General features: G+C 49.9%; 6 protein-coding genes across 6 annotated transcripts; 5 read left to right on the top strand and 1 right to left on the bottom strand.

The window, feature by feature from the left end:
* Nucleotides 1-460: 460 nt before the first annotated feature.
* ONS95_014985 (uncharacterized protein) lies at nucleotides 461-4,496 on the top strand. Its single transcript, XM_058508672.1, has 3 exons — nucleotides 461-1,073; nucleotides 1,124-2,257; nucleotides 2,301-4,496. The coding sequence occupies exons 1-3, from the start codon at nucleotides 750-752 to the stop codon at nucleotides 3,309-3,311; spliced, it is 2,469 nt and encodes an 822-aa protein (XP_058356359.1). The 5' UTR covers nucleotides 461-749; the 3' UTR covers nucleotides 3,312-4,496.
* Nucleotides 4,497-5,285: 789 nt separating this feature from the next.
* ONS95_014984 (uncharacterized protein) lies at nucleotides 5,286-6,534 on the top strand (the record flags this gene model as incomplete). The annotated part of the gene is made up of 2 exons (XM_058508671.1): nucleotides 5,286-5,304; nucleotides 5,354-6,534. The coding sequence occupies 2 exons, from the start codon at nucleotides 5,286-5,288 to the stop codon at nucleotides 6,532-6,534; spliced, it is 1,200 nt and encodes a 399-aa protein (XP_058356358.1).
* A 434-nt stretch (nucleotides 6,535-6,968) lies between these two features.
* CNA1 (3',5'-cyclic-nucleotide phosphodiesterase (PDEase) (3':5'-CNP)) lies at nucleotides 6,969-8,830 on the bottom strand (the record flags this gene model as incomplete). Its single annotated transcript, XM_058508670.1, has 4 exons — nucleotides 6,969-6,990; nucleotides 7,044-7,957; nucleotides 8,004-8,593; nucleotides 8,665-8,830. The coding sequence occupies 4 exons, from the start codon at nucleotides 8,828-8,830 to the stop codon at nucleotides 6,969-6,971; spliced, it is 1,692 nt and encodes a 563-aa protein (XP_058356357.1).
* A 911-nt stretch (nucleotides 8,831-9,741) lies between these two features.
* Nucleotides 9,742-10,362, top strand: ONS95_014982 (uncharacterized protein; the record flags this gene model as incomplete). The annotated part of the gene is made up of 2 exons (XM_058508669.1): nucleotides 9,742-9,754; nucleotides 9,842-10,362. The coding sequence occupies 2 exons, from the start codon at nucleotides 9,742-9,744 to the stop codon at nucleotides 10,360-10,362; spliced, it is 534 nt and encodes a 177-aa protein (XP_058356356.1).
* Nucleotides 10,363-10,538: 176 nt separating this feature from the next.
* ONS95_014981 (uncharacterized protein) lies at nucleotides 10,539-12,494 on the top strand (the record flags this gene model as incomplete). Its single annotated transcript, XM_058508668.1, has 1 exon — nucleotides 10,539-12,494. The coding sequence occupies one exon, from the start codon at nucleotides 10,539-10,541 to the stop codon at nucleotides 12,492-12,494; it is 1,956 nt and encodes a 651-aa protein (XP_058356355.1).
* Nucleotides 12,495-12,780: 286 nt separating this feature from the next.
* ONS95_014980 (uncharacterized protein) lies at nucleotides 12,781-13,650 on the top strand (the record flags this gene model as incomplete). The annotated part of the gene is made up of 1 exon (XM_058508667.1): nucleotides 12,781-13,650. The coding sequence occupies one exon, from the start codon at nucleotides 12,781-12,783 to the stop codon at nucleotides 13,648-13,650; it is 870 nt and encodes a 289-aa protein (XP_058356354.1).
* Nucleotides 13,651-15,290: the final 1,640 nt, after the last annotated feature.

Here is a 15,290-nt window from a genome sequence, read left to right as displayed (position 1 = left end):
ACGTGCATCTGCCTGTCAGTGCCGGCAATCGGCATTACCATACTTGGTGACTGGGCAAAACTTGCGTTAACATAGCGAAGGACCGGTCATATGACGAGGAAACCTGGAAATAAACAATTAGTTGCGTAACTCCGAGCATCTAGAGCTACGTGATTTCTCAACATGGTAGTATTTTCGGAATCGCGGGGTCCTGACGCTAATGGTGGGGTGAATCTTGGCGTTTGATGCTTATTTTGTCCACTTGGAGAGGAGATACAAGAGAGAAACCGTTCTTAACTAGAAACCTCCTTTTGTTTTTATTCCTTTCCAATTGAAGCTGTCTACGGTACTGTTTAGACTCTGAGTGTATTTCAAGTTATTGTGCGCTGCCATTCTACTGTGAGAGGAATGCCCGCTGGTTCAAGGGAACAAGTTCGAAAGGAAATTCTTCAATCAACTTCATCATGTGACGGAAATACAATCTTCGTCACTTGAAAGTCATTCGGATATATTATTGTTAATAATAGTAGCGAATGGCATATTTGTTGACACCAGAAAGGCTCGGCTGTTCAGGCGAGGCTGAGATCCCGCAAGTGCCAAGTCATTTTTCTAGCGAATCGTGGCCTCCCCGCCTTCGTTGAGTCAATCCTAAATTCCTCAGCCTTCACATCCTCCTGTACCACACAAGGCCGGAGACACAGTCGTATCGAGTCAGACGAAACAGGCAAAGTCCAAGTGCCTACGAAGAACATAATATGCGCAGCGACTGAATGCTCTTTTTCTCCAACCTTGTCCGCATCTCTGCACGGAAACCACACGTCTTTCGAACTTCCCGCATCGCCAGCCGCACTTTTTCTACGGAGATGGAGCAATTGAAGGTCCACAACTCCCTCAAGCCTGGAGCGCCAGTGCCTTTCATTCCCAAGGACGAGGGAAAGGTGTCCTGGTATGCCTGCGGACCAACTGTCTACGATCATTCGCATTTGGGCCACGCTAGGAACTATGTCTCGACGGACATCATACGGAGGATAATGCGCGACTACTTTGGCTATGGTGTCAAGTTCGTTATGAACATTACGGACGTGGATGATAAGGTAGGTTGATTGTTGAAAAGTCACTTTGTGGATTTCTCTGACCTCTGCAGATTATCCTGAAGGCGCGGCGACAAAGGCTGCTGGAGCTTGAGAAAGCGAAGACATATTCCGAGTCCGACCTCTCCAAATTGGCTGTCACGGCGTTCCAATTATATGCGGAAGGAAACCTACCAGAGCTATTGAAGGGTGGAGAACTAAGTCCGACCAACTACGTGGAAAGAAGAGATGCGGCATACGGCACGGTTCTTGCTGGGGGATCGTTGACTGGAGAGAAACCTGGAGATGCTGAGGCCAAGATGAAAATGCACCTGGCGAACTTGACTGCAGCAGCGACGGCCATACAAGAGAAGAAAGTGTTTGGAGGAGCAGACGAGGTTCTGCTCCCATACTTGGACTCGCTGTACAAGGAATCGATTGATGGAACTGACCATACAATTTTCACGGATGTTACAAAGTACTGGGAGGATCAATTTATGGGGGATATGGATGCTCTGAACGTCCTACGACCAGATGTCATTACTCGGGTGACGACATACGTTCCCCAGATTGCGGACTTCGTGGAGAAGATCATTCAGAAGGGCTTTGCATACGAGACCGAAGGGTCAGTTTACTTCGATATCGCGGCATTTGAGAAGGCGGGAAACCCATACGCACGATTACGGCCAGAAAGCAAGAATGACAAGGCATTGCAAGAAGAGGGTGAGGGCTCCCTGTCGAAAAACGTTGGTGGGAAGCGTGGCGCGGGGGATTTCGCTCTTTGGAAGAAGTCGAAGGCTGGTGAGCCTGTTTGGCCAAGTCCTTGGGGAGAGGGAAGACCCGGCTGGCATATTGAGTGCTCTGTCATGGCCTCGGATATTCTTGGATCAGAGATGGACATTCACTCGGGAGGAATTGACTTGGCTTTCCCACATCACGATAACGAGCTTGCCCAGAGTGAAGCTTACTTCTGCAGCGAGCATGGCCCTCATAATTGGGTCAGATACTTCATGCATATGGGTCATCTGTCGATATCGGGATCCAAAATGTCGAAGTCCTTAAAGAACTTCCAGACCATCAGAGATGCGCTGAAGGACTACACGCCTAGAGGGATGAGAGTCGTTTTCTTGATGGGGAGATGGAATGATGGTGTTGAGATTTCTGCGGATATGAGGACAATGGCCGAGGTCTGGGAGAGCACTGTCAATGTAAGTTCACCGGCGTAAGCCTTGAGTAATGCTGACTTTCAAGAACTTCTTCATCACTGTGAAGTCATTGATCGCCGAGGCTGGTAGCCCAGCGGATGCATTAAAGTCTCTTTCTCTGAATGGCACTGGTGAAGGATTTGTGCCAACTGTTGAGAAGGCACAAGCCGAAATGAGGTCTGCACTCACAGACTCATTCGACACCCCTCGTGCAATGCGCGTCATCTCCGAGTTGATCAAGGAGGCCAACATTCACATCGGAACGCACAAATCGGATCTCGACATCAAGGGGCTGGAGGATGCTGCTCGCTGGGTGACGAAGATGGTTGGCATCTTTGGTCTAGATTCGAATGCCTCGCCGCCTTACGAGGGACTCGGATGGGTCAATGTCTCAAGCTCAAACTTGACTCCCAAGGAAGTCGTTGCTCCATACGCCAAAGTATACGACTCCGTCAAAGCAGAGTTGCAGAGCCTATCTTTAAATTCAGAGGTTCTTGACCGAATTCTGGCTGCTAATGTAGACTTGGAATTCTCTGCTCTTGAATCTGCTGGTACCAAGGATCCTGAAGCCCTTGCTATGCCATATCTTCGTGCTGTGGCAAAGGTACGCGATGAGCTGAGAAGGATTGCGCCAACCTCGCAGTCGAAGAAGGAGATTCTTGTTCTCTCCGACCAGATCCGAGACAACGATCTCACTAATCTAGGTGTGTACCTGGACGACAGAAGTGACGGCCAGAGCGCCTTGATCAAGTTCATCCCCAAAGAAGAGCTCCTCGCGCAGAAAGAGGAGAAAGCCGCTAAAGAACGAGAGAAGCTGGCTCAGAAGGAGAAGGCTCGCTTAGATCGCGAGAAGGCCGAACTTGAGAAAGCAGAGAAGGCGAAACTCAGTCCAGCGGATATGTTTCGGGATGAGCGGTTCAGTGCTTGGGATGCGGATGGGATGCCGACCAAGACGAAGGAGGGTGAGGATGTGCCGAAGAGTGCGTTGAAGAAGCTGAAGAAGGAGTGGGACAGGCAGAAGAAAATGCATGACGAGTGGAAGGCGAAAAATCCTTGAGACATAGTAGGGCCACAAAAATTTGACCATTGCTTTGCTTTGACTGCGCCTTGGAAAGGTGCTGGATTATAAGCATTCTATTACCCCTACTTGAAGAGGCACGCCACGGAATCAGTATTCGATCGTGTCTTGGTCTTCGGTATGTTGCTAATTTCTATGCTACCTAAAGCGAAGCGCCGATCAGCGAGAAATACAGGTGATCTAGTGCTCCAGACATACTGAGTTCTGGCGAGCCTCACATATTCAGTGATAGGCTGTAGTGACTGCCATAGGGGTCTTTAGGCTGCGCGGCGAATTGCATTTGAGGAGATATACCTGCTGGTCCGCGCCTGAGAGGGGTCCATCACCCGAGCCAGAATTACCTGTCCTCTTAATTGCTCCTACCCCTTCCTTGAAGGGTAACCTTAGTATAAGTAAGAGAAATCCGGTAATGTCGGACTTAAAAGGGTATCAGTCTCTACTCTTGGTTCTATGCTAGACTTGTGTATCTGAAGTTCGTGCTGTTACTTAAAAGGGGCGTATCCACGCGTGTATGGCCAAGGATGAAGTAAAGCTCTTGAGTGACGGATCGAGCGTTGCAAAGCTTGTGGATGTGAAAAAACAATGAGGTAGGAGAGACGAAATTGGGTTGCTAGGACAATGAACAGTGGGCAACCAGTGCTTACGAGCTAGAATAAGGCATGGGTAAAAAGTAGTAAGTTATCCCCTATAGTCTAGGCAAGTACCTCGAATAGAGTCTGATGCCCTTTTGATTATGACTTTACTAAATCCCTCTCACCTTTATGTAATCAACAGATATTCTAGTAGTTGTCCTCAACTGGACTTTTAAGTTTGAGAGTCTCGTACCGATAGCGTCCAATTCTCCCTGCTCTTCTTTCGCTGTTGTATATCCGCTTGGAATGTCTTCTTCCTATTGCGAAAGTGAAACGTGAACCTGTTTATTATGCGAGTAATAGTGTGTAACTCCAGCTTATTGTCCTTTTTAACTAGCTTTCGCTGCTATGTAAGACAGTCTACTACTCTTGAATGCGACTTTACGTATGCGAGTAATAGCACTTCTTACAATCGGATCTTCTTACTTTATTTGTGTGTTCCGCTCTCCCAGCTTTTGTCGTTGTATAGTAGTATCCATTTATCGAGAATTGATATAGATTTGACTGTTAGACTGCGGACACTGAGTATTCTGGCTTGGAGATAGTGTTGAGCAGGTAAAACGAGTGGTCGGGGCTGTGCCCCTGAAATAAAATAGGTGGGGCACCGTACCTAGTTCTGACCGCGTTTCTGCCAGCCCATTGGTCCAGGTCCCATTCCGTTCAAGGTTAGGTACCTTATTGCCCGGCCGTGCCTGTGCCCTGTGCCCCGTGCCCCGTGCCCCGTGCCCCGTGCCCCGTGCCCCGTGCCTGTCTCTGCCCCATCTTGACTCTCGTTCCCTCTTGATCTTCCTCCATCCCATCCAGCCATCCCATCCCATCCGACCGATCGACGCCGCCGCTCAACGACACCTCATCGCCGCATCGCACCGCACCGTACCTCCAAGGCATCTCCAAGGCATCACGCTGTCGCTGCTGCTCATGTGCGCCTTGACTTTGACATTGATGCCGATGTAGGTGTGCCGTCGTCAACTTCAAACACAGAGCTTGTTCTCTCTTACACTCGTTATCGTTCGTCAGCTCTTGCGACCGCAGCCCCCGAGTCAACCTCTCGACCACCCAACGGGATCTCGCAGCTCTCTGAACAATCCTTTCTTCATCTCTCGAATCTGTATCAGCGATACGAATTGTTTTATTTGATACATACCTTCTGATCTTCCGCCACATCCTGCAGTACGGACATCCGGGAACCCTTTGAGAGAGAGCCCTTTCCTTCAATCACGACCTCTGTCACGACGCCAATTATACCCTCCCCGATCCTCACGAAGATTTGTTCATCTATAATCTACGACCAATCAGGCCATAATCGACATCACAGTTCAACATGGCAGCTTACGGGTCAAGTATGTATATCAACATCCCAACAAATAACCCCAACTAACTTTAATAAAGCCTCATTCTCCTCCCTCTTTCGACGATGTGTAGAGTGTGGAGACGCCACGCCCAGCTGTCCAGAAACATGCCCAAGCGGTCAAATCTGCTCCCTCGTTCCACCGACTTGTAATGAGTGCCAAAAGACCGTTTGTGTCGCTTCATCGGCAGCTCCTTCTACAATCTCTACAGCACCCAAGTCGTCGGGTTCAGGACCTAACGTCGGAGCAATTGCAGGCGGTATCATCGGTGGAGTCGCGGTCATCGCAATTGTGACCTATTTAGTATGGAGATTCTGTATCAAGACGAAGAGGCAGCAATACGAACAAGAGAATTGGGCAGAGGATCCGGATGAGGCGATGGAGGCAGAGAAGGATTTTACCATGAGACGAGATGCGAGGGCTTCGACACATACGGTTGCTTCTATAGCTTCTACTGTTCTCACTCGAGCGTCCAACATTATCCAGATCGCCTACATTCCTGGCGTAACGAATCGTTCTGCTCCGTCAACTCCTGGCCTGCTGGTTCCACCGGTTCCTCCGATTCCAATTGCCTTGTCTGATGCTGGCACTCCACGATATGAACAAGAGCACTTCTTTATGCCTGGCGACCTCAGAGACTCTACTTACTCGGCACTGAGTGACAGGACGTCCTATGCCAGAACTAGTGTTACGTCAACCATCTATGGCAAGAACGCTATAGTGTCACCAATACCTGCTCAAACCATGATCAGAGGCAAGGCTGCTGTGGTCAGTGTCAAGTCAAATGGTCAATCATCCGGAGAAATGACACCACCCGTACCCTCAGTCGACTACAGCAGATTCGGTCCCGGAGGACCGCCTAGTCCTGCTTTTAGCGTTGGCTCTACATTCTTGAACAACGCAAACACAGCTACACAAGTCAAGCCTCAAGTCGTCAAGGTGGTGAGCACACAGAAAAAGGGAACGCCAGCCCCTTCTATCTCTGATGATGAGATGACACCACGCGCTAGCCCTGTGGCTCGTGACTCAAATGCCATCACCATCATCGATGACACTCCAGCAATCGATCAAGGTCCTTTTAGCGACCCTCTGCCAAACCCTCGTCAATCTAGCAGTAGCACCCTCACTGCTGTGGTGGAGGAAGCAACGGTGAAGAAGACGGCTAGGTCGCCGAGGAACGACAGCGGCTTGTTTGGAGATCAGTACGAGCTGAAAGAGTGATTTGGATCTACTCTTGGTGTGACTTTATAGCTATTTTCTTTTGATACGACCGATTCGGATTCTTCTGTTCATATTCAAAACTTTTTTCTCTTTTTTTCCTTCTTTTTTACATGTCTTTCGGGGGATAAAGGTGGCGCAAATAGGAAATTGAAAGAAGGGTGGGGTTCATCTAGTAGAGATGGTGCCTAGAACCATATAGATACGGAATGGAATGGCTGAACTGCAGCTCAGCGAGAAAGAAGTTACTGGTTAGCCTTCGAATGAAAACGCATTTTTGAACCATCATCAACAACATGCCGAGTTTCAAATGAAATTGGCCGCTAGTATTTTATTTGTTGCCAACTATCTCCCTTTCCTCGCAATCATCAATATCTATCGCTGTGCCCTGCAATCAACATCAACATCAACATCATTCCATCAGTCAGAATTCCCCCCTACGACGATCGTTTTCGGTCACTAGTTTCGTCAGCTTTCATCTCAAAGTTTGATGATGACGCCGGGTCGCTTACGTGCTGAGACGTCTAGACAGTGCCTGCAGTCCCTTGTCATTATCCGCCGCATCCTTGGCGCGCTCCAAAGCCTGCGCCCGCCCTTCCTCACTCTGTCTCGCGACCTCCTCGTGGCTGGGTGGCAGCCTCTCGTTCTGCAGATCAACCTTGCGCGCGTCCTCGAAACTGCTGATGGCATTCTTGATACCCTCAGCACCAAGCATCAATGTTCCAGCTGGAAGCCTGCCTCCAGATGCTGTCTTCAGCTCTGTGACTCTCTCTGACTCCTCTCTCAAGACCTGGAAGACTCGGGACAGACGTCCAATAGCAAGAATCTTGTTCTTGATAGCTCGTCTCTTGTATTCGATCGAGTCTGGGTCCAAATTGGCATTGATCGGTGGAGACACTGGTCCTGGAGATACAGTGGAAGGTGTAGCGTCTTCTTTGAGCTCGTCCTCCGAGCAAGTGCTTAGAATTGCAATCAGCATGTCGGTGATCTTCTCTCCTACGAAAGGTAGCGACCATGTGAACACATCCATGAAGTTTGGTAGCCAGTACGGGTGAGGAGTGCAGTTGAACTGTCTGATGTTCATGACATTGTTTTCGTACTTCAGAACGGCAGCCTTATTGTTGTAGACGTCCAGGTAGTTCGGTGCGGAGAAGATGGTCATCACACTGGGGAATCCAGTAGTTCTTGTCTTTCTGTACATACGATATCCAGCATCTTGAGCTTCGTGAGCCCGGATAACCGAAAGCAAATTGTTCTTCTCAAGGAAATTGCATGCAGCAGGGTAGGAGAAGAAGTATGAGCAACCTCGCACGTGATTGTGTATGAAGTATTCGGACGTCTTCTCCTGGCCAAATTCCTCGAGTGGATCTGCCCAAAGGATATCGCACATCAATCCATGTGTAGGAGGCTCGCGGAAACGGTCAATCTAAGCGGGTTAGTCTTGGCCATGCATACACCTACAGGGCACGTACCGACTTGAGGTCATCCAGCGTGTGCAATTCCGGGCTCAATCCGCCGTGAATGCACAAGAACTGCTTGTTCATGACAGCAGCAAGTGGTAGAGCACAGAAAGAGTCCATGCAAGCCTCGTAGATCTTCTCAGAGTACTTGTGCTTGCACTCAAGCTTGAAGGTAAAGTAGTCAGTCAAATGCCTGCACTCGTGGTTTCCGCGCAGGAGCCACAGGGTGTTTGGATACCAGATCTTCAAGGACCAGAGATAGAGCACACATTCGATACTGAAGTATCCTCGATCGACATAGTCTCCGAGGAAGAGGTATCTTGTCTCTGCTGGGTCTCCACCAACTTCAAAGAGCTTCATCAAGTCGTAGTATTGACCATGAACATCTCCGCAGACAGTAATCGGTGCATCCATCTCCAAAAGGTTGGGCTCCTGCTTCAAAACCTTACCACCCTCTTCGAGAATATACAGCGCTTGCTCCTCAGTCAGACGCCCTTCGCGGTAAAAATGTTGCTTGAGAAACGCTAAGTTGGGCTTTGTTGGATCTTGTGGGGAAAAGAACTGCTCGTTGGTGGGAGGGTGCATTGCAGGAGCTTGGACGTCTGACATTACAGCTGTTAGAAATCCGGTGATGTAGTTTGCTTTGATCGCGGGGTAGCTGGGGATGCAGTACCTTTGCAGACTCTCTCCAATGTGCTGACCTGTTGGCCATCCTCCATGGTGTGCAGAGTGAAGTCGATGGTAGGAATCGGCTTCTTCGTTTGGATTGCCCTCACCGCATTGTCGAGGTGGGCAGGATCGAGCCCGGGAGGGAGCTGATCTCTTTGTTCCTCGTCCATGATGGAGGAGGCGATGTGAAGGTTAGGGAGGTGGTGGGTGTTGATATTATATTTCGAGCCTCAGAACCAGCTGGCAGTATGTTGGTATCGAGTATTCAGGAGGCAATGATCTTTTTTTGGGGGTCGAGGAAGGCAAATGTCGTAAGGCACACGCACACTGCGAGGTCCACTTGGTCAGCGCAAAAGGGGCTGGATTAGGTCGTGAAAATGCGTCGTTATCGCCGTACCCAGTAGTCCTCGACGTAGCTACTTGAGGCTGTTGTTAGTTGAGTCTGCGATAGTGTTGTTTTGGTGGTGGGGCGCAGGGCTGAGCTGCGATGTTTGGACGAGGAGGGGATGTCGGGGAGAAGTTGACGGGCGGGATGGCTGGAGCTGGACTTCGGACTCGACTGAGGCTCAAACAAAGCGGCGAGCCACAGCTGGGGAAGTGAGAAGGGAGCACCCAGGAGGTGAGGTGAGGTGTTGATTTTGACTTCCGCTAGTGGCCGCTAGCGCAAGAGGGCTGGCTGGAGCAGCGCAGCCTCGACTTTGGCTGGGAAGGGAAGTCGAGTGACAACTCACAACTCAGAACAGCCAGAGACAGAGACAAGACAGAGACGCCTGCCCGCATCTCCAGATATTCACAGCTTTCAGCCAACCACTAATTTCTGACAAGCTATCAGCAGCACCCAAAAGCTGCTTGGCTCCGTGTCGAGATTAAGACACGAATGCCCAAGTTTATCCGATAGGGCTGTGCTGGGCTAGCCACCGAATAGGCACTCGGCGATAGGGCTGCATCATAGCTGCGTCAGACGGCGGACCCTCTATCTCAGGACTGTAGGATAGTGTCGAAGGCTTGAGGTTTGTGAGAATCATCCAGGATCTGGTTCCCGTACTTTTGATATCGAATCAAGAGGGTATTGAAGCCCAGCATGCATGACAATCGTACGTTAACTACCTATGTTACCCCTCCTGTTCATTCCTCTCTATTCCCCACATCAAGTATCGTATATCAAGTCTAACACCCCACAGGTACTCATCCACTGCTGGCCCAAGTGCCCTTGACTGTATCTCCATTTGTCTCTCTTCCTACAGCAACTACACTTCCATACACCTACAAAACACTGCCCTCCTCATTACCACAGCCTTCAACTGGAGCGCCTTCATCAGGCGAAGAGAAGACCCCGTACGTCGTCTCTTCCTCGGGACACGCTGCACACCCGGACGATATCATTGCATCATGTAAAGCGCTGCAAGCCTACATACAGAAAGTCCAAGATGACGCAGACAAGGAGTTGAAGGCATGGGATGAGTTTATTGCGGCGAGAGATCTTGCAGAAAAGAGGAGAGTTGCTCCAGGCTGGCTAGACAGTGAAGCAAGGATATTAGAGCCGGAGAGGAAACCAGAAGCCGGGCAGTCACAGAGTAATTTGATGGATGTTGATGTATCAAGTGCTGAGGCATCAGGTCTACAAAATGCTCCTGTTGTGGCAACGAATGGAGAAGGGGATGAATTGGATAGAGCTTTTGGAGGTATGACAATACAGAAGTAGCATTTACCTGATTATATAATTTTAATGAGACTCAAATACCGAGAACATGATATTGCAATATAATTGTCCAACACAAATGTACCTCCAGACTGATGATCGTGCCTGAGATCTCAGGCTTAACTGCCGACCTCAAGCAAGCTCCAAACCAGGACACACTTTCTCCCTCGAGCATCACCATGCCTCCACGAATACCCCGGGTTGCAATTGGGCAGTCGAGATCAATTCGGCTTTCAATTCCTCCCAACACCAAACAAATATGTCCAATATGCTCGATCTCCGGAACTTTGCGCAGCCCTGTACGACGACCTACTGCAACCCAGCTTCGGCAACCTCGAGTCCAAGCACGTTTGCAATCCCATCTGTCCAGCGCAACTGCAATTGATTCGTCTACTGTTCCTCTATCTAGGCCTCCTCGGATCGAACTGCGAGATGCCCTCCTGGATATCCAAAAACATGCCGCAAGCTACGTCAACATTTCAAGACTTCAACTTGCTCTTCGAGGTCTGGAACAAGAAGCTGGGGACGAAACGATCAGGATAGCAATTCTTGGTACTGCAGATGGTGGTGCTTCTCTAAAGAAAGCCAAAGAACTACTGCGACTGCTACTAGCCGATCCATTGAAGACGGAGGAGAAATGGGAGAGGACGTTACTTGGACATCAAGAGGGTGGGAGGCCAATCTTCTTGAAGGTCGGGCAGAATGGCTCTGAAGAGACGTTACAGGGCAACAGACTGGTGGAGGAAATTCATGTCTCGTCGCCGACGTTGAATGGTCATAAGCTGGAGATTCTGGTGTTGGAGATGGACCCTCCAACGTCAGGCAGTGGGGAGGGCGAATTCGCGGAGGCAGTTCTGGTTCCTACTATGGATATACCGACATCGAATACTGGGAGATATACACCTGTGACAACTCCGGTTCATAAGTCGTTGATCGTGTCGCAAGGTGTTCTTGGAGCCGCGACACTCATGAACTACCCGATCGATACAGATACAGATGTTATTGGCACGGCGGTTGATCTGCGCATTGATGATGGAGAAGCCCTCCCTTTTCAAGTTATCGATACTTCAATGGCAGCTGAAGCCATCCAATCGTTTCGAGAAAGTGTTGACAATGCCTTGATTTACGAGAAAAGCTGGTTCCAGAGCGCAGTGCCAGAAATCTTGGAGTGGATCAAATTAGGAACTGCTTCTACAGATGGTGAAATGAAAGCTCCGGTACGCAAGCTTGTGGAATCACTACTCAGCAACGCCAGTGCGGCAATTGGGGCAGAACATAGTAAGCAGCTGGGCTTAGCTATAGCAAACAGTGTACCATCTTCAGATCTTCTAGCTTTGAGAAAAGGCTTATCTGGGTGGGCTGAAATTGCACATACTGAGCTGAGAGACGAGCTCGATATTGCCTTCAATGGCCAAAGGTGGCGGAAATTGGGATGGTGGAAGCTCTTCTGGAGAGTCGACGATGTCTCAATGATTGCCTCCGACATTTTGAACCAGCGATTTCTCACCAGCGCCGAGAAGGAAATCATCTATCTTGCAGGCTGCATAGCACAAGCCGGCGTATCAAAAGACCATGAGACATCTCCAAAGAACTGGGCCTACAAACCTGTCGAGGAAAAGCTTGTAGTAGCTACGGTCGGCTCAGAACCACAACCTCCTAAGCTCCGGGATTTGGTCGAATCACCACAAGATGTGATTCATGCGGGGATCAAGCCACGACCCTGGCCTCTCCATATACCAGTAACGCGAGCATATCTGTCGCAAGAAACTATCCCAGCGCTTCAAGCACTGGCTCAAAAGCTCGTATTCCAAACACTAAGCACGTCATCGCTTGCATCCGCTTTTGCTGGTCTGATGTATTTTTCTTCCATTACAACCACACTCTACGAAGCAGGAGGGGTGGTGGCATTTGGCATCGTGTGGAGTCTGAGGAGAATGCAAGGAAAGTGGGAAACAGCAAGGAAATTCTGGGAAGGAGAAGTCCGAGAAGAGGGTCGGAAATGTGTGAGGGCTGTCGAAGGCGTGGTTGGCGACGTGCTCAAGGAGAAGAAGCCTGCTGTGGCTGAGGACGATGCTCTTGAGAAGGCAAGAGATGCTGTTGCAAGAGCCGAGGCAGCTCTCAAGGCAACTAAATAGTATTGTATAATACCCATAGAAATGTAATACGACTGGGGAAACCCCATCTCAGCCTTCGGCGTGTCTGGCTCCTCATTGGTGTAAACCTACAACCTTTCAGCCTCACTAAATCATCACGTGCAGAGCGCGCTAGTATTTTCTTAGCGTCACGTCCTAAATGCGTCACAACTTGTAACTCCAATGTACTCTATTCTTGCAGAACTTTACATACTACCAACACTACAGGGTTCGACGCCTTTCCTTTGTTTGGATATTTGGAGTATTGGCGCATTGATCTTCCAAGACCATGGCTTCAGCTGTGACGGAGCGGGGAGAAGAGCAGATTCCCACTTCGGTGGATAGCTCGGCCAGAGATTCGTCGGTGCATAAGGATGTGGATGAAGAAAAGGTACCGGCGCAGGAGGCTGATAAATCGCCAGAGTCCGGTGATGTTTCAGATCAGGAGGATGGTGAGGCGAGTGAAGGTGAACAGGGCCCATCGAAAGAAAACGAGGGGCAACCCGCGAGCAAGCAATCATCACCTCCTGCTACAGAAGAAGCTCCACCTCTCCCGAACGAAGACCTCCCTCCATTACCCTCAGAGCCCCCACCAGCTGCGACAGAGGAAGATGATGGATGGGCCCCGGTGTGGGAGGAGACAGCCCAAGCTTTCTACTTCTACAATCGGTTCACGGGCGCAACACAGTGGACAAACCCTCGCGTTCCCGATGTCTCTCTACCAGGTCCCCCAGGTGTTGAAGCTCCCCTACCTGTCGAGACTCCTCCGGCTGCTCCCCCTTCCACAACCGGCTACAACCCAGCAATTCACGGCGACTACGATCCAAATGCCTGGTACGCGCAGCCCAGTGCTCCAGAACCAGCCGCTGGCCAAGCCGTAGACCCCGCGGCCCAATACACAGCAACTGCTGCCTTCAACAGATTCACTGGCAGATACCAAGCGGCGGATCTGAACCCGGAGAACTTCAACGACGAAAACAAGAGTAAGCGGCAGATGAACGCCTTCTTCGATGTCGACGCCGCAGCGAACAGTCATGATGGAAAAAGTCTGAAGGCTGAGCGGAGTGGAAAGAAGATATCAAAGACCGAGCTGAAGCAGTTCAAGGAGAAGCGAAAACAGAAGAAAGAAGAGAAGCGCAGGGCATGGCTGAGGGATTGAGAGCATGTACGAGGGAATCAATACCACGGGAATGAATATAGGCATGCACGGTCTGGCGTTACATACGGGGTCGGGGCTGGAGTTGGCTGGCATATGTGGAGTTTAGAGATGGTAGATGCAACAGGGGCATTTTAATGGAACCTGCACCAGGCCTACCTTCAGCAAGTATCGCGAGAAGTATTCAATGGATGATCAACCTCTTATACAACATACTGGCTTCCATACCGAGTCCTGGACCCTCGTGAGGTAGATGGCCGCATGCCCGAGCAAGCCAGGGCGGCGAGTTGCTTGAGCTCGACTTCCCTAGTTTGGATATCCGGTCTTATCTTATCTTGTCTTTGTCCTTCACACCGCTTCATCTGCCATTACTCCAGAACGGGCTCATCCGAGATCCTTAGCCTGCAAAAACCGGGGCGTGATCTAGAGGTGAAGACTCACGCAAGGAGAAATTTAAAAGATTTCGAGGAACATCACAGGTTGGGTTGATGATCGGGCAGTTTCTAAGATATCCATCGCGTCCACCACCGGTCGAGTGTCTGCAGCAATCCGTCTATCAGCCTCGAATCTGCTCCGCGCGCATATACGCGCAGGAACGAGACAATCATTCAAGTACGCGACACTAAATGAGGGGTAAGTCAGAAAAGACTTTCGTTCATTTCAGGGTGTTGCAACCATTGGATCTTTTCAGACTTGAAAGATAAGAGATGATTGAAACTTTGTACAATGCAGCAAGCATAAGACGTCCCAGACCAATAGGACTTTATTTCAGCGGATAAGCTCTTCATGTACAGCTTCAAATCGAGTAAATCGGAGCATGCCGGTCATTTGGGATTTCCGCCAAGCAGTAATGGTTTTCGGCCGTCTCTTGGCTTTCGCTTTCCCTCCATTAACACTTTTCTACACACTGGATCCTTGTTTTCAAAGAGTGCCCCACGAGCTCTTAAGCAACACTTTTGCCTCATCCCGCGCTCATTAGCTAAGTGCTACATGCTGGGATGTCTGTTTCTCGAACGGAGCGGACACTGGGCTCCGCAACAGAACTGCCGCCAAAGACCCAATGCGGTGACAGGTCGAAGCCCCTTCAACTCGATCTCTCCATCAGTTGCCTTCACCCCGTTCTCAAGACCTCATGTTACACAGCAGCTGGCAGAGTCGAATCCGCACGCTTCTCGTTTCTCAAAAACGGCCCTTGCAGCAGGAGTGGCGGAACTGTCTGACCTGCCCACCAATTAATATCAACAAGCGTTGCATTCTTGAGCATGCAGAAGCTGGACCAGCCTGGACAAGCAAGAATGAAGACAAATTTACATGGATCAAAGGCTGAATATCAGATCAGAGCAAGACTCAGTACAAGCATGGTTACCAGAGTTTCCTTACAAGTTCTACCCCAGCACCCTTGTCGGGAGGCGTTTTGATTTGCACATTCGTCAGAAAGTCTCCTCCGATCTAGGACTGCCACTCGGCAATTGTCTTTCACAAGCTTCTCTCCCTCTGCCTTTCTCTGTGCCGCAGGTAGATACAGGCTGCACTCATCGATTGACATTTTCCCTGTGCAGAACCTGAGAGAAGACTCCACCCTCTCCGCAGACCTCCGTGTCACAGTCTGTGGAGTATATGAACAAACCTGCATTGATAAATCC

This window comes from Cadophora gregata (assembly GCF_030347475.1).
Source record: "Cadophora gregata isolate MNR1 chromosome Unknown scaffold_9, whole genome shotgun sequence".
Classification (NCBI taxonomy): domain Eukaryota; kingdom Fungi; phylum Ascomycota; class Leotiomycetes; order Helotiales; family Ploettnerulaceae; genus Cadophora; species Cadophora gregata.
Note: the sequence above shows the minus strand (reverse complement) of the source record. Positions and strands in the feature narration are given on the sequence as shown.